General features: G+C 39.1%; 2 protein-coding genes across 2 annotated transcripts; one reads left to right on the top strand and one right to left on the bottom strand.

Annotated features, from left to right (window-relative positions):
• The first annotated feature begins 5136 nt into the window (after nt 1-5136).
• On the top strand, nt 5137-19124 carry tlx3b (T cell leukemia homeobox 3b). Its single transcript, XM_017488422.3, has 3 exons — nt 5137-5916; nt 9141-9381; nt 17138-19124. The coding sequence occupies exons 1-3, from the start codon at nt 5466-5468 to the stop codon at nt 17340-17342; spliced, it is 897 nt and encodes a 298-aa protein (XP_017343911.1). The 5' UTR covers nt 5137-5465; the 3' UTR covers nt 17343-19124.
• Nucleotides 19125-21585: 2461 nt separating this feature from the next.
• npm1a (nucleophosmin 1a) lies at nt 21586-27013 on the bottom strand. Its single transcript, XM_017489983.3, has 11 exons — nt 26856-27013; nt 25949-26028; nt 25438-25557; nt 25272-25365; nt 24899-24999; nt 24750-24805; nt 24584-24644; nt 24422-24493; nt 23843-23977; nt 22380-22454; nt 21586-22256 (listed from the first exon to the last, which is right to left on the bottom strand). Exons 1-11 carry the CDS (start codon nt 26893-26895, stop codon nt 22212-22214), a joined length of 879 nt encoding a protein of 292 aa, XP_017345472.1. The 5' UTR covers nt 26896-27013; the 3' UTR covers nt 21586-22211.
• Between the last annotated feature and the right edge of the window lie 354 nt (nt 27014-27367).

Raw genomic sequence — 27367 nt, 5'->3', positions numbered from 1 at the left:
TTTATTTTATTGCAATAACAGCCTCCATGATCTCTCTATCTCTCCATCTCCCTATCTCTCATCTCTCTATCTTTATCTCTCCTCATCACTTCCGCCTCTCTCTCTCTTGCTTTTTTGGTCTTTTTTTTTCTTTTGATAATAAAAACATCTCCCTCTCTTTCGATCTTTTTATTTTTTATTTTTTTAAATGCACTATTACTTACTGCGCGAGCTTTTCATATCGCGGCGTCGCGGCAGTTTTATGTATTGCGCGTCATTTATTATTCAAAAAGAAGCCGCGCGCGCCTCCATTTTTTTTTTTTTTTTTTTAAGAGCGTTGGGCAGGCGCGCGCAATAAAAACACCGCCGAGGGCGGGAGAAGAAGTAGTAGAGGGGGGCGGGGCAAGGGTGAGAGCGCGCGCGCGCATCATCTCACTCATAATTACTTGTATGAGCGGAAGGCGGGAGTTTCGGGGGAGGGGATAGCACAATAACGCAATCCTTACGATTTTAATTACGATTAAATTGCGTTTTGAGAGTCGAACAATTAAGCAGCAGACGGTTTCAATATGGATTTGAATCATTTATGTCTTAAGAAACTATGTGTCAGCGTTAGCATAACTGCCTCTGGCTCACAGAGTTAACCGCTAACTTATTAGCATAACATTCAAAGAAACTTCACAGGACATATACATAACTGTGAAACTTGTTCACACTTAGGCCACGCCCAGAACATTCTGAAAAACAAAATCTCGTCCACACAAACATTAAAAAAAAAAAAAACCTCGAAAACGGTTTGAAAAGTCTCACACGAGGACACGACTGCAGTAGGTGGTGAAAGTATGTCGAAGTCAAACACCTCAGTATATTTAGAAAAGCTTCGTTTCTGTGACCGGGAGATCAAAACACAGAGAGAGAGAAAAAAAAAACATTAAAAAAAATTTCTGTGTAAGACATGCTACAATCAAATGTACAGTAAAATGAGCCAGATGCTACGTGATAGCTCAACTAATAAACTTTTTTACGATAGCCTAATGCATGAAGGAACAGAAGGTGGAGATTAATGGAGTAAGATAATGGAAAGAAAGAACTGACATCGCTACAGATGCCAGCAATACACAGTTCACCTCTGTGCTGCTAATGAGCTGTATATTAGCAAAATATTAGCGAACACTGTAGGTTATGTTAGCAAGATATTGTCAGCAAAGAATATCAGTTAGCATATCCATGGTACGAAGATTCTCCTTGCAGCCGTTTATCTGCTCAGGACCTAGCGAGCTACACATTTACTGACTAGTTAGCATGGCAATGACTAAATCGTCTTCGGAATTCGTAGCTAATGTATATAGGCTAATAAAAAATATCAATATATCATATATAACGTATATGTGACAATATAAAGGCCGCTTGTATATCAGCTGTTTACACTATCAGTAATAATAATGGTTGTGATGTCATAATCACAAGAACTGTTCGACCATATGCACATTGTCGGACATCTTTTTTTTTTACTCTGACAACACAGTTACTGCAACCAACAGCAGCCGTTTTGTTCCGTGGTGCATGACGGGACAGTTTTGGGCAGTTTAAACACAGTCTAGGCTACAGAAGTATGCAATTTGAGACACAACCCAAATTCTGGCTCAGAGACATTATCCAGCCTAACACCAAGTGACACTGGAATGAAGCATACATCTACAGCCACTGGGCTGAGGACCTCCTCCTGATCACTTGTTCTCAATTTTAACAAACAATTCAGCTATTCAAGACACTTCATATATTACAGAGTAATTGTAGCTGTGTTAGGCTACGCTATCTGTGGTAGGTCTACATGCTGTGTAGCAAACAGTATTAGCTGCTTGTTTTTTTTGCAGTCACCGTGACAACTATCATGCGAATAAATAATGCTATTTAAGCAAGCATTTTCACATAACACAGTTTTGGAGAAATGTGTAAAAAACAAAAAAGTTCAAACGTAATATAAAAATAGAGTGTAGCCCTTAAACCAATGGCCTGGTTCAATAAGTCCATGAAAAACACAGCGGTGATCCCACAATGTAGCATCTCCTAATGCTGATGTTAGCGATGCTTTTTCCTCACAGTGCTAAATTAGCTAAACAGGCATCATTTCATAAAACACAAACTGTTCAAAGCAGGTTAAAGACTGTCTCCTTGCTGACTTTCCAGACCGTGCCTTCAGTCATTAAAATATTTAGATTAAAAAGCTATTTTTGGAAAATATAATTTAATAACATTGGTGTTTACTATCCACTCATATAGTGTACGTTAGTCTAACTTTAAAAGGAACCAGAGAAGGGTTCGTTTACATTAACTGAACAACTTTGTTATCCAATTTGCTGTTTTGGTAATGGATATGTAAACGTATTCACTTGTCTTAGCAGTAATCAATGCTGTAGAGGAGACTGAACTTTTAAAATCATATATCTTAATGATATTTATTCTGAGAATTTACAGTATATGTCAAAAATTCCCGATGTTGATGCCCAGATTTACCTGAATAGTCACCAATGTGTAATTAACTGCTGTAAATACTACTACTACTACTACTACTACTAATAATAATAATAATAATACCACTACTACTACTACTACTTATAATAATAATAATAATAATACCACTACTACTACTACAACTACTACTACTACTATAATAATGATAATAATTATAGTAATAATTACTATAATATTACTATATATTACTATTAATTACTATAATAATTAATAATAATGGTTGTGACATCATAATCACAAGAACTGACCATGTGTGCTTTGTTCCATTCTACGTTTTTGATTGAATAGATTGAAAGAAAAACAAACAAGGGATAATCAATCAGTAATAAATAAGTAAATAAATAAATAAGGAGAAAAAAAACCCTTGTTTGTTGTAGTCAGTGTAGTGTTATATCTGATGACCGGAAAATATCATTATTAATTATTAGTTATATATCAGTTATTTACACTACTACTACTACTACTACTGCTAATAATAATAATAATAATAATAATAATAATAATTCGAACATACACACTGTTGCGTTGTTGCTTCAGTCGCATTGTAGGCAAGCTTGATGATTTGATGACGTCACAGTAACGGTTTGAGACCAAAGTGCTGCTTACTTATTGCCTATAAATAGTTGATATAAAATTCTTACTTAATAGACCACACCATCACAGGCCACCAACAGCAACCATTTTGTTCCGTGGTGCATGACGGGACAGTTTTGGGCAGTTTAAACACAGTCTAGGCTACAGAAGTATGCAATTTGAGACACAACCCAAATTCTGGCTCAGAGACATTATCCAGCCTAACACCAAGTGACACTGGAATGAAGTGAACATCTACAACCACTGGACTGAGGACCTCCTCTTACTCTCTCTATCTCTCTCTCTCTCCCATTCTCTCTCCCTCTCTCTCTCTCCCAGGGGAAAGGAGCTTTTTAGCATCAGCACCACTCGCTAATGGTCTATTAAAATATCAACTCCTTCACAGTTAACCGGATTTGCTTCTCCTCCGCCGCCCCCTGAAGCTAATCAAACGCAGCAGCAGCTTTGAGCCGAAAAGAGCCCAAACTTAATCTGGTTTAAGCGCCGCTTTTACACGGAAGCACTTTGGCAGCAGATCGAGTGTCCCAGCGGCCACACACACACACACACACACACACACACACACACACCCTAAAACCACGCCTTAATTGGACATGACAAGTTTTTGTGCTTCACTAATTGTTTCAATTAAGAGCCGAGTTACAATCACTGTTTAACACACTGTTTAATAAATGTTCAGTGGAATTTGGGTGTAAAAATGATCTCGCTGAAAGTCCTGGCTGGGAAAATAACGGATTTAATATTACCAACAAAAAGTAATTAACGGGTCGGAGCAACTAGGAAGCCGGAAGTGTTTTGGTTTAGATGCGGTTTGTAAAAACGAACACGTTACAGGCCCTTTTTCAACTATCAAAAATAGTGTTTAATGAATAATAAAAAATAACCCGTCTATTAAAAAAAAAAAAAAAAAATTGACTCTCCATTAGGAAAGTAATTTTTCATTCCCCATGCAAAACAAATCCTAATCAAATCATTTTGAAAAAATAAAAATTACAAAGCAGTCAAAGGACAAAAAAAATCTTTCAAACTACAGTAAATGCAAAAATAAATGACAATAAATTTAAAAAACAACAACAACTATAAGATAGGCCTACAAGTTTAATCTAGTTAATGATTTATTTACTAACCATCAGTTACTAATAAACTAATACTAATTCCTAATAAAAAAATATTAAAATAAAAAGCATATTGCTTTTATTGTCTAATGTATCGTGTGTTGTTTATAATGTGTATTCGAAATTTTATATTTATTAAATATTATGTATAAAATTGTTTATTAGTGTATATATAAGCATGTTATTGTCATGTTAACCATTTTAACCACTATTATTATTATGGTGATGATGATGATGATTATTATTATTGCATCAATAATCAGAATTATTAATTAGAGTTACTTGATTAAAGTGAACTCCACAGCAGGATCAATCAAATAAATAAAGCATGAATCTGTTTTTTTCCCCTTCATGCAGTAAATGTTGATGGAGGAAAAGCCCAGGTTCCCCCGCGCTGCTGGAGGCCATGTGAAGTCCGGATGGTTTTCTAATGACGGTGCTTTTAATACACACCGGCTCGAGTTTCTCATCCGACCGATCGATGCAGCGCTCACACACACACACACACACACACACACACACACACACACACGAAATCCATCAGATTAGCTCGTGAGAGACATCTCGCGCTCATCTGATTAACCCTAAACGGTCGGAGAACACCAGTGCGTTTTGTTCTTTCCGTACACACACACACACACACACACGGACACAAGCATCATATTGCACACACACGACTCAAAACTCTATCACACACATCTGCAAGCTCGTTTCGTATTTTATAAACATGAAGCAATAAAGTGTAACTAAGGAACTGAAATAAAAAGCAATTATCACTTTAAAAACACTTTAAAATGTCCGATAGACAAACAGTTACATGAAGACCCCGTGTAGGATATGGAAAGGGGGGGGGGGGGGGGGGGGTGTCGAAGAGAGAGAGAAAGAGAAGAAATTCCACTCCGGACCAATCAGGGAGTGATTTCATAAAGCGTCCACTAATCAGGACAGAAGGAGACACAAGTGACCAATCAGAAAAGAGGAGAAGAAAGTGAAGTAGGAGGAGCTAATGGACCGGGAGACAAACCTGGGACTGTGTGTGAAAACGGTCCAAGTCCTTCTGCCAAAAAAACTTTCCATGCACGGATAGGCGCTGGCGCATCCCCGGAATCAGCTGCATCCAAAACAACAGCAACAACAAAACAAAACAGGAACTTCACACTCAGTAGCGTTGATTATTAGTCATCTAAAAGTGGAATATAAGTCCCCAGAAGGGTATTCTGGAAGTCAGGTTTGTGGAAGGAGAGGATGGACCGAGCGTCAAGCTCCAGCCCCACGGGTCAGACACCTCAGCCTGGCCAACACGAAACCATCAGCTTCGGCATCGATCAGATCCTCAGTGGCGGAGAGCCAGAGAGCCAAAAACAACGACAACAACAACAACAGCAGCAGCAACAACAACAACAGCAACAACAACAACAGAACTCGACACACAGCAGTCCGGACAGCGCACACGGTCACCGAGCGGCCAGCCCGAGTCCCTACCCTGCTCTCTCGGGCGCGTTTCACGGTTTGGCCGCTCAGTATGATGAATCCGGTGCGTACGGGCCGAACTTCGCTCTGGCGCCCGGCGGTGTGATCAGAGTCCCGGCGCACAGACCGCTCACCGCCGCCGTGCCGCCAACTGTCCCCGCGCTCAGCGGCATCGGCTTCCCCTGGATGGAGAGCAGCCAGCGCTTCGCCAAGGACCGCTTTGCAGGTACCACCACCATCCTCCTCCTCATTCTTATCATCCTCCTCCTCCTCATGTACAAGCACAGAACAGCGGCTCATTTAATAAAACACGCGTCAATGCGCACAAGTCCAGCTGGAGCTCATCTACAGTCAGCGTGATTAATCGCTTAAAACAGATGAAACCACTCCAAAAGTGTGTCCATCTGAACTTAGCTGTAGAGATGTCACAGAATTATTACTCATTCGACCGTGAGAAATTTTGCTTTGTCTAAGAAATAACGCAATAACATCTGTATTTCTGAATTACTTTATTCATTTAATCCTTTTAGCTCACTTTTTACCTTTAAAAAAAAAAAAAAAAAAAATCCAAACGAACTAATAGCCTATATTAATATTTTTCGAGAAGAATAAAAAAAATAGATTTGGAAGAAAAGTTGGGATATTCAAGACGATATTCTGAATCTCCTCATATATAGCCTATATATATATTTATCCAGACATTCAGTAGGCCTATTTATTCTCCAAGTTTTTTTTTTTTTTAATGATTAGTGTTAAATCACAAAATATAGAGTATTTAAGTATTTAAGTGTTTGAAACGAAGCACAAGTCTGCAGGGAAACGGAGCAGGTATTTGGGCTAACAGTTCGTGTACTGGTGTTTTATGAGCACAGACTTCATGTGGGGAAAGATTCAGGATTTATTATTTATATTATTCATATCAATATCACAGATCTTTAGGGGGAAAAATACAACATTAGTCTCCTATGGGTGGAAACAAATACTGGAGTTTCTATGAGCTGATGTCCCATAATAACGCATTATACACAATATTAACATAACATACAGTTAATAGTAATACATTCATTAAATGCACGAGCGGGTATTGGTGTTGTATATTTCTCTGGACTTTAATCTTAAACCTTTTCCGCCCAGGAGTTTTAAAACTCAACATTTAAAAAAATTTTTTTTTCTTATGCACTAAATGACACAAAACACATTTGCAGTGATAGCAGTGGAGTCTTCACAATAATCCTCCCGAGCATCGAATATTACCATTAAAAAATAATCTGAGGTATTAATATTCATGATGTACCGAACCGTCAATTTATGCAAAACAAAATTTACAATCAGCATTAAAACTCCTGTATTAGCGTCCATTAAGAGCAGCTGGTTCACATTCAGCACAAATTCATAAATAGATAATGCCGTGTGTGTGTGTGTGTGTGTGCGCGCGCGCTGTACTTAAACAGTACCATATTTCGCGCGGACGGTTTTTTAAAAGGAGGGCAAGGATAAAGACATGAAAAACCGAAACGCTGTCATGTTTAAAAGTGGAGTCAGAGTCAGGTCCGGTTTAAACGCGCGCGGGAGGCCTCCCCCCGGTGTCTCTTGTACATTCATCACCAATCCGCTTTATGGAACAAAAAAACAAAAAAAACAAAAAAAAACAAAAAAACGCCAAGCACTTTATAAAAGACGTATCAATATTTCAGCAGGGTTATTTATGGACGCCCCACAGGCCTCTGTTCTCACATTTTAAACACACACACACACACACACACACACACACACACACACACACACACACACACAGAGGGAGAGAGAAAGAGAGATATGGAGGAGAATACATTTTGGTGCATTATTGTGCATTTCTGTTGCGTGTCTAGAAATGACAGAAATAGGCTATAGATATTTAAGTTGTAGTTTGTAGGTCTGAATTAACATGCAAGTTACAGCTATCAGACAAACAAGACACAATCAAAACAAATTCTCCAAATAAACAATTTTACGCGTTTTATTTTTTCCAAATGAATAAAAAAATATATATCAAATTAACCTTCCAGTGTGGACCATTTATTCTGAACTAATACTTCACTTTATATAAAACTATAAATGAATTATGTTTGCTTCCCTCAATAATATTTTCCACAAACCAAAAGAAGAATTATTTCCCATAATTACTGTCTCGTATTTATTTATTAATATTTATTTACTTCTGACACACACACACACACACACACACACACACACACACACACACACACACACACATATATATATATATATATATATATATATATATATATATATATATATATATATATATATAAATAAATAAAACATTTGTGTCACATAGCTAGTCTGTAGCTATCTTAAATCAGACCACCATGTTTATTTATTTCCCTTTCACAGCATCAAACATTCCACTTTTAAAGCACTGGGGAGAAATTGAGTGAAAACGAGTAATAAATTATTAACAACGATTTCCGCTATACGATCATCATATAACACCCCCCCCCCCTATACACACACACACACACACACACATCTGCAGAATAAATAGAACAGTGATAATGAGACAGATTTCAGAGTGACTGTAAGGAAAATTGACAGAGGATATGATATAAAGCGACTTCTATATCATTCTCAGAGAATACGTGTGGTTTCGTACATAATCGTAGATTTTGTTTTTATTTGAAGTGTTAATTATCGAGGAGTGTGTTCATACACTCTGGTACTTTTCGTATGATTATTTGAGGACAAAAAACTAATGCAAGATAATATAATGAAATGATATATAGATATATAGATATATACATATATTAATTATAAATAAAAAAATACAAAAGAAAGACACATATATATTGTTCTAGACAGATGTGATTATGTTAGTAATATGTGATTGTATGTAAAAAAAAACAAAACAAAATAAAACAAACACGTGAACACGCACGGTACTGTGGTATACCCTGAAACTGCACGTGCGTGTGATCATGTGTGAAAATTACAACAACTTGACCTAAACGTGGAAAAAAAAAACACGTCACACGTAAAAATAACCGAACCTTGTGGAAACAAAAAATAAAAACACGTGAACAACGTTTGAAACATAACACACGTGACATGTCTAAGAACGACGTGTAAATTGCACATCACATTTCTGTAAGAAATCCAGCGCCAAGGAAAAGCACTTTGGTACCGTTTTATTTTTAAAAGTGTGTAATAATAATAATAATAATAATAATAATAATAATAATAATAGTATTTCATGCAGAATCGGCTTTCATATAAATAATAAAAGGAAACTATATAAATAATAATAATCCTGCATTCAGAAGTAGGTCTCTCTCTGTTTATTATCTTTATTCCAAGTACACTTTGTGTACACACAGATTTATGGTCATGCTTAACATGTGATGATTTGCCACTTACGGTTTTGGAATAAACTTCTCCCTCCCCGTCCTCCAGCGGCCCTGACGCCCTTCACCGTGGTCGCGCGGCGGATCGGTCACCCGTACCAGAACCGGACGCCGCCCAAGCGGAAGAAGCCGCGCACGTCATTCTCGCGCGCGCAGATATGCGAGCTGGAGAAGCGCTTCCACCGGCAGAAGTACCTGGCCAGCGCCGAGCGCGCGGCTCTAGCCAAGACCCTGAAGATGACCGACGCGCAGGTCAAAACGTGGTTCCAGAACCGGAGGACCAAATGGAGGTGAGAGAGAGAGAGAGAGCGCGCACAGCTGAATCCTTTTTTATTCTCGTGAGTCTCTAAATAACCCGCGCGCGAGAGAAGTATTGCACTGGTTACAGTTCCGCAGTTTGATCCGATCGCGCGCATGGAACATCGCCAGAAATGTTCTAGAATGCGGTTTTGGCGGGAATTTTTAGGTTGCGTCACTCAGATGATAAATAAAAAACCGGGTAGAAGCACACACATTTACAGTTTTTTTAAGTTGAAAGTTTATAGTTTAAGTTTATATTAGTATCAATTTATATTTAGTTAAAGTATGTATAAATATATGTACTAAAAACCACATAAATCTCAACTGGAAAAACAAACAAACCGGCTTTACACCAGAGTTAGCTAACAGCTAATGTGCTAACATCTGCAGTCCCCAAAAGTGTTAAAGTTTACACACATATCACACTGCTATTCAATGAGAGAGAGAGAGAGAGAAAAGAATGCAGCCGTTAACTTACATCTAAATGAGGTACACGTGATGTTTTTAATAACGTTATTAATTATTAAAACGGATAATCACGTGACCTGCAGCAGCTTGTTGAGTGAAAAAAGAAAATGCCTTCAAATAGGCTACTTAATTTTTCTGCTCAATGTTCCTTCTACCTGATCTGTCTAAAAACGTACACAAAAAATGTACAATGTATTTCACGATAAGTTTGTAACGATGAAATAAATGTAATTGCTAAACTTCATGACTATGCTCTGAGGGGAATTTCCTCTGAGGTTGTGCCATCCAGCGAGCACCTTTTCTACCTTCAGTGTGTAGAGTGTGAGTGTAGCGAACCTTTAAATGCGATTAATGTTACACAACTGGAGGTTAACGATCACTTTAATTAGCTTTAGAGTAAGATTCAGAGTATCGCTACGCTAAAGTACAATATGCTACGCTTCGCTAAAGGACACACACTAAAGGTGTACTCTTAGCAAGGAAACATGTACGCGGTGAGAGACCCTTTTTCTGCTAGTATCTGTTGCTGGTTGTGACATTTTTGCATCAACTCTCAAGAAAATAGACATTTAATTCTGTTGAAACTAGTTGCAACAATTAACATCTGCACGCGACACATCAGTTTAAGGTTAAATTATTAAATTATTCACTGACTATTACATTAACCTGCTGGAGAGGTTTAAAACAGACGATAAAAATTATGGCTTGTAAGAATTTTGTGGAAACACAACTGTGTTGTCATACGGTGGTAACACCATTAAGATTCAGTGCTAAGATTAGCAGGAGCTGGTCACTGATGAGTAGACGTCAGCAGTGTATTAAACAGATGATTCGGAACAATACATCGTTTTAAAAGATGACTGAAATGAATCAAGGAAAAATCTAATTAAAAAAGACAAACAGTTGTAGGTAACTCTGATTCTTTAAAAATAATCCTTCTTTACATTATCATCATTCATGAGCTAATGGTGGGCCTTACACAGATTCAAAACAAAGTTGAACAAAATGTCGATTGGAGATGACTAAATCATATCGTATCATTTTCACTTAACTCATATCGTATCATACTGAATCGAATCGTATCGTATCATATCGTATCGTATTGAATCAAATCATACTTTATCGTATTGAATCAAATCATATCGAACTGAATCGAATCATAGTGTGTTGAATCGAATCATACTGTATCGTAATGAAACGAATCATATCGTATCGTACTGAATCGAATCATATCATATCTTACTGAATCGAATCATCCATCCATCCATCCACCCATCCATTTTCTTTACCGCTTATTGTACAGGGTCACGGGGAACCTGAAGCCGATCCCAGGGCGCATGAGGCACTAGGCGGGGTACGCCAATCCATAGCAGGGCACAATTGCATGCAATGCTAGTCAGCCTATCATACATGTCTTTGGACTGGGAAACCGGAGTACCCGGTGGCTTAGTGGTTAGCACGTTCAGTTGAATCACATCATACCGAATTGAATTGAATCATATAACATTTTCAGTCGAATCATATCGAATTCAATATCGTATCGTAACATATCACATCAAATTCTAGCAGATTCAGTAATACTGTCAAATACTGAACTGTTGCTTTATGAATCAAAGTCCTATCATTCAGCAGTATCATCAAATATCAAATCGCTGACGAATGAATTGAAACTGTATCGTATCATAGGGTAGCGGTTTCAGTGGTACTGATAAAATATCCCATCAAAACCATATCGTATCATGTGGAAGTCTGAGATTTACTCCTCTACTAGACGTCACTTCAGAGCTACGTTTTGGTTATAGAACAGGAAAAATGCAGGCAGCTGCTGCTAACCGTCTGGCAAAACATCAACACAATTCCACATCTGGCCTAGGTGCTGATTACGACATGACGGAAAACACAACCCGCTACACACGGCAGGCCGCTGAGCGCGAGATGGATTCGGCAGAGTTTCAACATGGCGACTCTTTAACTGACACTAACTTCCTCACGAGCTGCAGTTATTTTTTACGACTTAATCTGCAGAGTATATATATTTAATGCGCTCCCTGTTGTTTCCACCCGTCTTACATTTATTATAATCTTTAATCTTGAGCATTAAAAACCAGAAGCTGAGAGTCTGTATTCTGCAGAATCAGCAGCTGGAATGTTTAACGTTTTACGCAGTGGCACAGCATAGCGAAACATCACACACACACTTCACATCATGTCGATCATGCGTGATTAGGAGAGTAAGTACAGTATATAAAGGTGCGTTTCACAGGTCCAGGTTATTCCCTGAAAACTGTGCTTGTATATTCAAGTAAGCACGCAGCGTCACATGACCCGTATGTGCTCACACGTGAAAACGAATGAATCATGTGATAGAATGCCTTTCTAAACCTTAACCCACATGACATACATGTGAATAAACAAACAAACAAACAAACAAGAGCATATTTGAAAATAAAACTCATACCTTAGCTGTGAAAAAGTAAATGAAAATGTGCTAAATTATTTACCCCATCCTGATTTCTTCTGTTTTTGTGTATCTCTCATATTAAATAGTTTCAGAAATTAAAAACAAAAGCTAAGATAAAACAAAGGAGATAAGATGATAACAACATTATCATTTAAAAACTGTATTTTATTTATTGAAGTAAAAAAGTTATCCAATACCAATATGTATTTGCCCCCGTAGTTACTAAAATGCGTTCATGATGAGTTTCAGCTGGACTAGACACAACCAGGCTTGATTACTGCAAACCCTGTTCAATCAAATCAACACTTACATAGAACTTTCTCAATAGCATGACGTTAAAAGATCTTACTCAGTAACACACTATACTAAAGTTGAAAGGAATTCCAGAAATGATGAGGAAGAAGGTGATTGAAATACATCAGTCTGGGAAGGGTTACAAAGCTATTTCAAAGACTCTGGGACTCCAAAGAACCACAGTGAGAGTCGTTATCTCCAAATGGAAAAAACAGCACTGTAGTGAACCTTCCCAGAAGTGTCCAACCTTCCAAAATTCCTCCACGAGCACAGCATCGACTCATCCAGGAAGTCACAAAAGAGCCAAGGACAACATCAAAGGAACTACAGGCCTCTCTTGCATCAATAAAGATCACTGTTCGTGACTCCACTATCAGAAAGACACTGGGTAAAAATGGCATCCATGGAAGAGTGGTGAAGTGAAAACCACTGCTAACACAGAAGAACATTAAGACTCATCTGAATTTTGCCAAAACACACCGTGATGATCCGCAAACCTTTTGGGAGAATGTTCTGTGGACTGATGAGTCGAAAGTGAACTGTTTGGAAGACACTGGTCCCATTAGATCTGGCGTAAACCAAACACAGAATTCCACAAAAAGAACATCATAGCTACGGTCAAGCATGGTGGAGGAAGTGTGACGGCGTGGGGATGCTTTGCTGCTTCAGGGCCTGGGCAACTTGCAGTAATTGAGGGAAACATGAATTCTGCTCACTATCAGAAAATCCTAAAGGAGAATGTCCAGTCTTCAGTCCGTAAGTTGAAACTCGAGTGTAACTGGATTATGCAGCAAGACAGTGATCCAAAGCCTACGAGTAAGTCCTAGTCCTAGAAGTAAGGGAACGTCTGATCTCCAGTTATCAGAAGCGTTTGCTTGCAGTTATTGCTGCTAAAGGTGACACAACCAGATTTTAGGTTTAAGGGGGCAATTAGTTTATCACATGGGTGATAGGTGTTGGATAACTTTTTTTTGCTTCAATTAAAAATTTAAATAAATAAAAACTGTATTGTGTGTTTACTCAGGTTGCCTTTGATTTATGTTGTGTTTCGCCTGAAGATCTAAAAGTATTTAATATGAGATATACACAAAAACACAAGAAATCACTGGAGCGATTTCACACGTGAAGTCGATGTGACTTTTCTGTAACGTGTGTGTGTGTGTGTGTGTGTGTGTGTGTGTGTGTGTGTGTGTGGACAGCACAGGCGGCTATATACATAAACCTTCTGATTTGCTGTGTGCCCGTGTGTGTGTGTGCACAAGGTATTATATTCACTTGTAATGTAAATTTTAATTAGCTGTCACGTCAGAAATCTAATCACGAATCAAATCAGACAAAACGCTTGTCTCTGACATGCTGATGTCTGATACTTGCTCGGTACAGAGGTGGAAGAAAATGGGTTACACTGTGAGGAGCAAAAGTGCAGCTATTACATTATGAACACAGGTAGATTTACACTCAGGACTGTATAATCAGAGTTTACTACACCAACACCGTACTAACACCGCACCAACACCAACACAACACCGACACCACACCAACACAGCACCGACACAATACTGACCCAACACCGCACTGACACAACACCGTACTAACACCGCACCGACACTGCACCAACACAGCACCGAAACAAAACCGACCCAACACCACACCGACACAACACCGTACTAACACCGCACCAACACCAACACAGCACCGACACAACACCGACCCATCACCGCAACCACACCAACACCGCACCGACACAACACCGCACTGACACCGTACCAACACCAACACAGCACAGACACAAAACTGACACCGAATCAACACCGCAACCACACCAACACTGCATCGACAACACTGTACTAACACCGCACCGACACAACACAGACACCGAATCAACACCGCAACCACACCAACACCGCACGGACACAACACCGTACTAACACCGCACTGACACAGTACCAACACCAACACTGCACCAACACAACACCGACACAAAACTGACATCGTACCGACACCACCAACACCACACCAACACTGCACTGACACCGCACCAACACAACAACACCAAACCAACACTGCACTAACACTACGCTGACACAACACCAACACCGCACTAACACTGCACTGACACTGCCAACACCGCACTAACACTGCACTGACACTGCACCAACACAACAACACCAAACCAACACTGCACTAACACTACACTGACACAACACCAACAGCGCACTAACACTACACTGACACAACACCAACAGCGCACTAACACTGCACTGACACTGCCAACACCGCACTAACACTGCACTGACACAGCACCAACACCGCACTAACACTGCACTGACACTGCACTATCACCGACACCACACCAACGTCAACCTAACACGACCCTAACACCGCACTAACACCACACCAACACAACATGTATGCCACACTAACACCACACTAACGCCACCCTGCAGGACCTGCAGAAGGGAAAGATTTAGAGCAAGTTTAATTGAATCTAACACAAGTGTAAATAAATAAAAGAGCCTCAGAGAGAAAGCAGGACGTTTGCAGCCATGTTGTCTTCATTACCTCTGAATATTAATAAAACACGCCAACATTCCGCCTCCACAACTTGTACTTTTGTGCCTTACACTAACCACGCATGTGTTCCTTAATTTATTTAGCAAATGTCTGTGATCTGTTTAAATTTCTTTAATGCTGAGAAAAAGATAAAAAAAAAAAAAACTAAACAAAAAAAACCCAAAGCAATTACATTTCCCACGGCTAGTGCAGCGTAAACTTAACTCAAAGCACACGCTCCGAAAAATATATTTAAATCTAGAACCCTTAAGTGTGGTTAAATGTTCTCCGGATGTGTGTCAGGGGAAACATTTAAAGAAGGTTCTATGTAGAACCCTAAAACAGTGTTTCCTGATTAGAAAGAACCCTTATTTACCGTTAGGAAGCGTAGAAACATTCACCATCTAAAGAGCCTTTAGAAGAATGCTTTTTTTTTTTTTTTTTTTTAAATAAGACTGAGTGCATAATGTAAGCCAAGTCATTAAATGACCCTTGTTTTCTTTTCTTTTTCTTACATTTCGTGCAAAGTCAATGTATAACACATATATTTTATGTACATAACTGTATATATAACAGCTGATGAACCCAAGGTAGAGCACAGTTTTATAGAAAACTCTATTTTAACTCATGTTATATTATATATATGTACACAAATGAGCACTACATATGAGCGTGATAAACTCCTGAAACACCAATATTATTTAATCTATACAGCCACACACCTCGCGATTAAGTATAGATCCGTTCTCTATTGTACATAGACACATGCATGTAACTGTAATGTATAATTATGCACATAAATTTGATTCTGACATCTATTTTTATTATATACTGTTCAAATTCAAAATTTCAATATTATAGTTATTAATCTTAATATTATATATTAATATAGTTAGTATACATGTAGTATTTTGCATACATAATTTACGCAGCCTAATATTTAATCGTCTTTTAGATCTTAAATGTGAGCATTCTGTTTACCTTCGTCAGGACATGCCACTCTGTGTTATTATACTGAATTATTATCTGTGACATAGTAAATGTATGGAAATATAGAAGTTCTAATAAAATGAAATAAATAAATAAAAGTAACCCTTCCAACTCAAACCTTATATAGCCTTTTTCAACAATCAAGTAATCAAATCCTTCCTCGAGGAAGTTTAGAAACAATCCGATATTATACAAATGATACCTTCTACAGTTAATCGTGTTAGTACGTCTCACAGTTGGCAAACTCGAGCATGTCATGACGTGTTGTCGAGTTATACAGGTCTGTATAACGAGTAAGTGCATTTGAATAGTGTTAAATCTCTAAGAGTAAAAAAAACCCCCAATCTCTTGCTTTCCGAATGTAAATATATTTATATCCATCCACCTTTATATTATTTATAAAGCAGATTTAAAATACATGCTGTAAAAAACCGAACCCCCGCCCCCCCCCCCCCCAATTCAAAAACAGCAACGAGGACAAAAACCTTAAATATCTGGGACAATAAATAGTAATAAACGTTCTGAAAAACCCCAACGTGCAGGTTGTTCCATAATCCCCAGCTGCAGCAGAAAAATCCCGGTCACCTTTAAACCTGTGTCCGATAGTCTGGATTACAATATACAATAAAAGATTACAATAAAACGAATATTAGATTATTAAACCTATTTGTAGTCATTTTGATTCATCTGAATAATTACGAAGTGTTGTTTTAGTGGCAGATAATTTCCTTTTAAGCTTTTATTTCTAGAAAGAAGCAAAAATGATCTGTCAATAGAATGGGAAAATGTAAAGCTTGGAATTAGCAACAAAGACAGAATTATATGAATGTTATATTCAGTTTATTGTAATCTGTAGTAAAGGTTTTCACTTGCTCAGACATTTTCTGCAGAGTAAAATCAGCTTTTAGAAGATATCACCGCGAAGTACGGATCTCTGACGTTGTCCCTCTGTGTGTGTGTGTGCGTGCTCGTTTTGGCAGACGGCAGACGGCGGAGGAGCGCGAGGCCGAGCGACAGCAGGCCAACCGTCTGATGATGCAGCTTCAGCACGACGCTTTCCACAAGTCTCTGAGCGATCCGCTGCCGGCCGACCCGCTGTGCATGCACAACTCCTCCCTGTTCGCCCTGCACAACCTGCAGCCGTGGGCCAGCGACGAGGGCGCCAAGCTCACTGCACTGGCATGAGACGCCCGCAATACAAACACCCTGTATTACCCCCCCACCCCTCCCAATCACCCCCATCAACCCCCTCCCTCCCTCCCTCCCTCCCAGCGCCTCGCTCTCTAATCACCACGCAACTGCATCTCAAACAACGACGGGACGTTTTCTGTACAGAGCAAAAACGACACCTCCGGAGCGGAGGATGAGCTCCAAAACGAGCATACAGACACACACAGAGCTGCTACACAGAGAGACTCATCTTTCTATCCATCAGTTTTTTTTCTCAGTCTATCTCTCTTTCCATCTCTCTCTTCATCATCTCATCATGCTGAGGGAACGCCGCAGAGACACATAACCGAGGATAAATTATTCAGAACATGACCTCCCACGGCCCCTACAATGGGCAATTTGAACGTAAAGCTAACAAGGACACACACACACACACACACACACACGCACACACACACATTGAGAGAAGCCTGGGAGAAAATCAGGACTGCTTACATTTTAGTAAGGGTCAAGGGCTATTCTGCTGTTTCATCTTCAGTTTCTAACAGCTGAGGAAAATGCACGTCAAGTGATTTTGACACATGATGTTACTATTTAATCGAGCAATCACAATCTTGAATTCGTATGACATCACCAAACTAGCTAAACTGTGAACACGATTTAACCTAAAGTTAAAAAAACAAAAACTTATCGTTATCGTCTCGTTTTCCGTCAATCGGCCGACGAAGGAGTGCAAAATTATGACGCAATTACAAGAATGAACGCTTTATGTTATTACACGAGTAATATAGCGAGATAAAAAAAAATCTATAAAACTAATAAAAAAAATATTTGAATATACTTTACACACTATAACCTGAGGTTTGCTAGGTTGCTAGCTTGACTGGTCTTAATCACACAAAATAGGTGTTATATTTATACAAGTAGCTATATTTTATTACTATATACTAGTTAGCGTAATATTTACTAGCGTGTTAGCAAACCTGGCTCTACATTTACTACACAATTTATACACAATATAATAGCCTAAAGTTAGCTCTCTTGCTAGCAAACATGGCTACTGGTTTTAGTTACATCATCAAGCTAGGGCTTTCTTTTAATTAGAATATAATAGTTTGTCCAAATAGTTAGATAGTTTATTGGGGAAGTCGGCTAGCTGCTTAACGTCAAATCGCTAGTACTAAAGAGGCAACGTTAGCATTAAGAGAGGCTTGTCTTGGCTGCTATGGCACTTTTTTTTTTTTTAAGGCAAAAGAGAATTAGTAAATACTGTACAAAGCAGGATTATTAATTTTATTATATTATATAGAAATATCAGCATGTAATATATAGCTTGAAGTTTCAGGTGCCGTTATGCTAGTTATCTGGCTAATGTTTGTGCAGCGTGCTTGCAGAACTATTACGTTTCGGATTCAAACCAGAATTCTTGTGCTAGGAAATGAAAATAAAGTCAAGTGGTGATGTCATAGGGTCAAGTTTGCGAGTCATCGATCAAATTCTAACGTTCTGACTCGAGAAAACCACGATGTGCGTCAGTGACGATGCTCATCTCATTTTCGTTTTATTTTTAAATCCTAAGGCATTATACGAGAAACGAGGAACAAATCGTGAGACTCTTATAAGAGAATGTCTGTACATTGCTGAAGGTGTGCCGTGAAGAGATAAGTTATATACAGCGGTGAATAAAATGTTTTAAGATGTTTCTAAAACACTCTCGATGCATCCCGGTGAGGTGTATTATACATTCTATTGTAATTCATATGTAAATAGCTGAAAATGTAATTAAACCCTCCTTTTTTTGGCTTCTAACTTTCTTTTGTGTCGTTTTTTTTTCCTTTTGTGGCAACTCTAAGATGGTGAGATGAGAATTGAGCTTATACTGGACACCGTTATGCACGCCGAAGCACTGAAGCACTTAGGGCCTTCGCGGAGGTAAACGTAGGCTCCTGTGGGATCGTAAATATGGCCACTGATTTCCCACCCGAGTGCTGACTCTCAGGAACTGACCCGCCTGAGAGAGAGAGAGAGAGAGAAAGAGTGTGGTGTGGTGTGGTGGGGGCAAATGGAGTGCCATCCATTATAAAGTGATTTAACGTTAACGATAACATTAAAATCCTGCATAGGTGAGTCCACTGTCCCGTCGTAAAGCTCTCTGGATGTTTAACAGCTAACAGCCGCCATTAATAAACACTCAGAGACCTCGCTAATCCACACAGGAAGGCCCTCTGACCTCCTCAGGCCCACCCTGTAGGCCCACAGGGACAATGACATCACTCAGGGAAAGTGAAGCGTATGACCCGGTCAGCAGCGGTATCCTGGCGCCACCTAGTGGCTGAAGCGTGTAGCACAAAATAAAAAGAAGAGGGAAAAAGGGTATTTCTGATACACAATACGTTTTTTTTAGTCTTTTTGTTCTCGTCCCAACTGCTTTTTAAAAAAGCATAAATGTCAAAATGTCGTCCTTAAGACTCATTAGCAGTACCAGGACATTAGCAGTAGCTTTTGTAGGTTTTAAGTAGATTGTTCCTTTTAAACCATTTTTTTTCTGCTTCTATGGGTTCATAAGTTCATTTCAACACCATCTATAATCATGGAAGAATGAGGCTTTGACAATGTATGGATCATTAAATTTAAAATGATTGGTTGAACCTTAAAGTCAAAAACAAAAACCCATATATATCAATTATTTATGAATTATAATCTATAATGATAAACTGATAGGGATATTAATTTAGACTTAAGTCAAAAATCTGTGAAAATTTGATTGCTTTTGCAGTGAACCCTTTAATGTAACAGTTAGCCAGATGTTAATTAACTTGTTAGCAACCTTGGCTACAGATTTATCCTAATGTTAGCTAGCCTGCTAGTGCCCCTGTTATTAGTAAGTCTAAGTGCCTAATTATGTTGTATCTTTTTTTTTTCCCCTTCCTTCAGTTAAGGAAAATCAGGAAAAGCCTCATCATTCAGTCAGATATCTAAAAATAACAGTACATACATACATACACACACACACATATATATATATATATATATATATATAAAACAAAAACAGCAACATTCTATTAGCACCTCAGGGGAAATCTGAGGTAAAATGAACTCAGTGACTGTCTTCTGTTCTTTAGCCACATGGACATGGCATCACCTGCAATACAACAAATACAAACTTTGAAGACTTGTAAAGGAAGCAGCAGCATTTTCAAAAACCAATATTTTAGAGCAGAAAATAATTTAGTGATTAGCAGGATAAGCTAGCTAATTAGGTAAACCAACTAGCTAGGGTCTCTTGCAAGCAAGCTAACTGAAGGCTATTTATTTATTTTTAATTAAAATGATTAGCCAGATTAAACTGTTGTATAGAACACCATGCTGTAGTCGAGTTTAATAGCATGCTAGGTAACAGAAGGCAGCTGTACACTCACCATCCACTTTAATAGGAACACCTGTATAACTGCTCATTAACACAATCATCCAGTCAGATCAGGTTTAGGTGAGTCTGTGCCCATATTAGCCTCAGACTCCTCTTCTTGGCTGACAGGATATGAACCTGATGTGGTCTTCTTGATGGTGCAGCTCATCCACCTCCACATTTGCTGTGTTGTGTCCTGAGATGCTTTTCTACTCACCACGGTTGTAAAAAGTAATTATTTGAGTAACTATAGCGAAGACTAATCTTGTGATCGTCCTCTAATCAATCTCTCTCTCTCTCTCTCTCTCAATCTATCACTCAATCTCTCAGCAAGGCGTTTCATGGCCGTAGAAGGGTCATTTGCTCAGTATTTTTTGTTTTCCGGCACCATTCTATGTAAAGTGTAAAAAAAAAAAAATCCTAGGTCAGTAGTTCATTACAGTAAAGTACAACTAGACAGATTTGGCAGCAAGCTAGCTAATCATAGAATTAGAACAAAATCAAGCAATCTCCGGTTGAACATTACATAATTAAACCAATTAGCCAGGTAAGCTAGCACACATATGTAAACCAGTAAGCTAGATTCATAGCAAGCAAGATAACATTAAGTATTATATCATGATAGGCATAATAAATAAGCAGGTACATCAACAGCCTATTCTGCTTTCATAGCAATTAAAAATGATTAGCCAGGTGAAGCTGCTTAACATCAGGCTAAATACCTTATTGCTCAAACACAATTTCAGTCAGGTACAGTGGTTTTATTCATTTCTATTTTCAGGACAACTTCAGCATCGTACTCTGTAAAAGCCATAGACCCCCCCGCCACACACAAAACAGAAAGAGTTCAAATCCCATTTTGCTTTTTATTTGCAACTGAACACACTGTGGAGAGAAACAAAAAGTCAGAGAGAGTACCAACTTTTTCTTCCAAAAAGAACTTTATTCCTAGGCCGTAAAATACTATCATTGCAAAAGTACAACAAATCTCACTTATCCCAAATCATCGGGTGGAGAGCGGATTTTCTCAGAGATAAACGTCCAACCTCTGCTATTTTACAGTATATTCCCAAGTACAGCTGCATACGCTTCAAACTCACACGACGAGGAAATGTTCAGAAACAACCTCTCTTAGCTGCACTCATGATGAAGTTTAAAAGATCAGAATTAGAACATGTGGCCTTTCAGAGGAACCAGAAACTAGCAGGAGGTTCTGAACATAAATGAAAACTCAAGATTAAAAAAAGTGAAATAAAACATTTATGAAGCTCCTTCTGTGAGAGGGAACGACTTTATACTTCGGCAGGTCTGAATCAGGAAAAACAAACACACGTGGAATAAAGTGACTTTTAAAAGGAACTTTTAAAAAGGAATGGCACGGATATCATGCAGAACAACTCAGGAGGGAGAAAAACAAAAACAAAAAACCAAAAAAAACCAAAAAGACAAGACATAATTTAACCAAATAAAATGTTGGATTATTTCGACACGGTCTGTCTCCACTGCCACAGCTCGCCAATCACCTGTGGAGAAGGGGGCAAATACTTAGTTACACATTCAACAATGGGCATTACTACATTACATTAATATAAAGTTAAATGAATTTGAATAGAAACATATTAAAGGTGGTTAAATCCACTAAATACCTTCACATCAGTTACTTTGAAACCGTGCTTCACATAGTTTTCGAACTTGGGCTGGATTTTGGGCAGCATCACTCCCTGAAAACAAACACACCGCATCGTTTAACATCACACTCTTCACGTACACATCCCTTGACATTGCTTGCAACAACTTTATATACTTGTTCTTTGGTAGTAAAGTTGTATCACTAAGGAGGCGGAGCTTAAACAGATCAGCAAATTAGTAGTTTAGGAAACAGTAGTTGAATTAGTGTACTCACTTGCTAGCTATAACTTCGGAAAGGGAGTGCTAACAAAGCAACGTTCCCGTACTAGGTTACGTAACTTAACATAGCAAAGAATGGCCTACTTTCACAGGATGAGGTCATTTGACGGACGCTACTGATGACCAAATCCGCTTTAGAGAATAGCGAGTCAAGTGTTCGTAACGACCAATTCCGAATGCTGTGGTTAAAAACCGTATTCTTTTTACGAAATGATGCGATTCTTTTTTCAATAACGCTACTGTGCACGACATCTAATTTACACAAACTTCTCCAACTTTGCACTTCTGTCTGTGGTGTAAAATGTACACCACCACTTAGTGGACAGAAATAAGTGCTTCTTAACCATCTCCCACCCAACTTACGGCGGCGAAAAAAATCACTTTGCCCCTTAGCCCCACCCCCAAATCAGTTTAATACTCATAAACGGGGAAATAAAAAACTAGAACACAAATTTGATCCAAACAATCTACATCTAAAAATCATGAGTTCTGTACTTAAGCCCCGCCCCTGCATGGACACGCAAACTAAGTATGAGCACGGATTTTAAGGTTTCATTGTGATCGGCACCACATTTCCCGTGCAGCCTCATCTCCAAGTCATAATGTTGACTGCTGACTCCAGTAATTACTGCTGCAATTAGCTAACAGCGGATACCATTACACTTCCACACAGATTAATAATTAGCTTTAATTACGTCTCATCATTTAGAGATCCATCAGCTAAATGGTTTCCGCACCTGAACTGAATAACCGTACGGTTCTGTGGTGGATTTCAGAGAACGCTTCTTTTTTTGAGGCTCGGTTATTAGAATTCAGATTAATACACCTCAAAGATATTTTATTATACGCTCAACAAGAGCTGCAGGATTTTCAAAACTTAACCAAAAAAAAGGGAGCTGTATCCGAGTCCTTGGAGCTCGGTGCGAAACAGTGGATGATGTATGAAACTGAATTCCTAATCAGACACAGCTGAAGTTCATTTACAGTTAAAACGCTGCCTGGCGCACGCAGGCACAGAAAACTGTTAGGAAGTTAAAAAAAAAAATAATTTTCATATAAACAATGATAAAATACAAGGAAAAAAAATTACTTTTCTGCTGACTGGGCCAAAAAAAGAAGGAAAAAAAAAAAAAGAGAGAGAGAGAGGTTCATCCTAAATGCATTTCCTTGCACACCACATCCTAGTGAACGTTTAACACACCTTCTCTATGCTAGCCATCATCTTGGCCTTGATCTCAGGGACGCTGAGAGGCGTTTGTGGAGATTTGGGCGTCTTCGGGCTTTTGGGGGTCTGTGGTTTCTTCTCGTTCTTCTTGCCAGTGTTTGGTGTCTTGTTCTGTTTAGAAAGAAAGCAAAAAAAAAAAAAAAAGATAGCAAGTGCATTAATATAAGCCCATTGTTTGCAGCTGCACAACTGTCAGAGCCACTTTTATAGAACACCAATCAACACTTTCTGACCAATCACAATCCAGAATACAACAGTGTTGTGGTTTAAGAGTTTATACATAATGGGATGCAAAAGAAAGCTTGCTAATCCTGTACTAAAACTGTTCTAAATATTTGAGACCTTCTTCGCTGCAAAGCTGCAAGTCCAGGTGGTGGAGCTAAATCTGATCCAACTCCTCCTATAAATCTAACCCCAAGACCAAACAATGTTAACACACACTCATCCACTCTACTGCATGGACTCTTGGCTTGACACCACTCAGCTCCACCCCACCCACTTTTATCTGAGCTTGGAAAGTGCCAGAAGCAGCAACACTTCCGCACGCGCACACACCTGTTTGGGCGCCGGTGTGTTGGATTTGCCATTCTGAGCAGGCGTCTGTGGTTTGGCTGCTGGCTTCTTGGCCTGATACAGAAACACAGACGTTAATTTCACGTGCGCTTTACTACAAACTACAATGCCACAAACGCACGCAAGGATTTAATGCGCTGTCACCTTCACAGGTGTCTCCTCTTCGCTCTCTTCCTCTTCTTCCTCCTCGTCATCCTCATCATCCCTGAAAGAAAGATCCAGATTCACGCTTATAAAAAAAAGCACTAACCACAAAGAAAGTCATTACTCTCTAACCAGTTTACACCTGGTACAGCCCAAGTGCACTCACTCGTCATCATCGTCTTCCTCATCGTCTTCCTCCTCCTCTTCCATCTTCATCTTTTTCTATACAGAAAAAAGCCAGGTTGATAATAGGACTAGCATCAGACCACAAGCCACACCCACAGAGTGAACCCAGTGATTAGTGAACACACGTACTGATGGCTTTGCAGCGGCCGGAGCACCTCTCTTCACAGCTGTCCTCATGTCCTCCTCCTCTTCCTCATCATCTTCATCAAAAGACTGATCTCCGCTCATCACTACAACAACAAGAACAAAGTTTCAGTATTGGTCCTAAAGTGACAGACATTAAACAACATTGAAGCTGGATCCCACAAGAGCAAAACATGACCAAGGTGGCGGGGCTCCCAAGAAGTCAGGTTATATGAGAGAGAACAAAAATCCTGACCCATCAATCACTCCAGACTTGGATATCATCTGCCACTTAAATTATGAAGAAACACGTTTTTAAGCAATATGTAATAAGTGAGAAAATTCTAGGCTGGTTCGACTCGGCATACGTGCTACTCACTGATGAGATGCTGGCCGCTGATGTGAACCGGACCCGAACCGGTGCGCAGACGGAAAACAACAGGTGGACTGACCTCAAATCCACCCAGACACACCTGAAACAAGACTTTATTTCAGTCGGATTCAACACGCAGGCGGTTAAAAGATCAGCGGTCGGAAACACTCACGCTCGGCATGGTGGATGGCTTCAGTGTGGCCAGCACGGCTTTGACCTTCTGACCCTCGGAGTCCTGGCCCTCGACCTCTACCACATTCAGCTCGTCTTTGGTGGCTGGATCAACGCACGCCTGTGTGTGGGGGGGAGATACTATTACCAGGACTATCTTTAACCCAGCATTATGATTAACACATTGATGCTAGATTGTGAAACAGGATGAGGGACAGGTTTTCAACTCTGGATATTTTTACTAAACGTTATACTGAGCGTAAGCACCAAAATCAATTGCTAATGTAATAGTGTTGTTAATCAATCAGACACTCACAGCACACACTATAAATAATCATATTTCTGAGAAGCACTATCAAATTCTAGCCTGAACCACAAGACAATGTTGATTCTATGTTTCATAGCATGTGGTACATTTTTACAGACAAAAAATATCAAGTATTTTTTTTTTTTTTGGGGGGGGGTGTCTTTTTAGCAAACTTATAATACAACAGCCAGCTCCATTCACGCACCATCCTGACAGACAGCTGATGCTCGAAGTCGTCATCCTCGGGGTTAAAGGTCACTTCCTTCCCCTGCTTCAGCTCGCAGCCTGTGAAATAGTTAAACACAAACATGTCAGGATGGATGAGTGACACGCGGACCTGCAACCGATCAGCACGAAGAGTCCAGCGAACTGAAGGGACAAAGGAAGGAAGGAAAAAAAGAAAGGAAAAGAAAAAAAAAAAAAAAGGAGACACTTATGCGCACAAGGTGCCTCCACGTGCTTGCGGAGCGCGCGCGTGCGCCATCTGGTGAAAAGCGCTTACAACTTATGAACTCGTTGGAAATGTTTCGGCGAGTAAGCTAACAAAATGAGGACTGCGTTATAAAACAAAATAACATTAAATAATAATACAAAAAATTGATAACCAGGCCTGCAGTCTGGACACCGGCTGCGTCACAAATGCGCGCGCTCCACTTACCGTTATCGGTATTATATTTATCAATATTATTAAAAAACAAAAAAACAAAAAACACAATGTAGAAATACTTGTGAAAAATACTTCACATACACACAATACACATGTTCATTTCTCGCACATATGTATATAGAGACAATTATCTCTTCTAAAAAGGGTTTAAAGGCCGCCGCCGCCATCTTGGAATTCGCGTCACACATGTGCGCGCGCGTGGAAGCAAACGCGTGTCAAAAACTCCCCAAACGACCTAACGCAAACTAAATTACAATTTATGATCATAAAGATGACTTTTACCCAAGCACAGCCTGATTAAATCCTCACTTTGATAAGTTAATTAACTGTTAAACACGGATAATGATAGAATTCTGCACGAGGTAACGGCTGTGCTAGGCAGCTAGCTACGGTAGGCCAAAACTCTTTAATTACAGCATGAGAGTAACAGAAATAAGAACGGTACCGTAAAGGAAAGTCTGAGGGCCCATCTGCTCAGCGTCCATCTCTGCTCTCCGTGGAACTTGTATGAAGAGCCGGTGTAGTAAAACCTCTACAGCACACGAGGAGGGTCACGCGGATCCGTTCTCCAGCGTCTACACGCCCACTTATGGGCGTTCCGAGATATTGATCAATGAGAGAACGATGACGACAAAAAGGAGGCGGAACCACTGTTTAAAGAAGGGGACCGATTCCGTTAATTTTTTAAAAATATTATAACTTTATTTATTTTTAATTTTATTTTATATATAATTAGATTTTACTTGAAAATATATACTTCTTGTGATTTACGTATTTAATACACAAGCGCTACATTTTATATATAAATCACGACATTATTTTTTTTGTAGTACAACCCTAATTTAAAAACTAAAAACTACATATCCCACAAACACCGGTATGGTTTAGCATGTTGCTAGTCTTCGATAATTTATTTATTTATTTATTTAAAGTTGACTTTTTTAATCAATTAGCAAG

The sequence above is a fragment of the Ictalurus punctatus genome, chromosome 16 (genome assembly GCF_001660625.3).
Source record: "Ictalurus punctatus breed USDA103 chromosome 16, Coco_2.0, whole genome shotgun sequence".
NCBI lineage: Eukaryota > Metazoa > Chordata > Actinopteri > Siluriformes > Ictaluridae > Ictalurus > Ictalurus punctatus.
The sequence above is the reverse complement of the archived record's forward strand: the minus strand, read 5'-3'. Positions and strand labels throughout refer to the sequence as shown.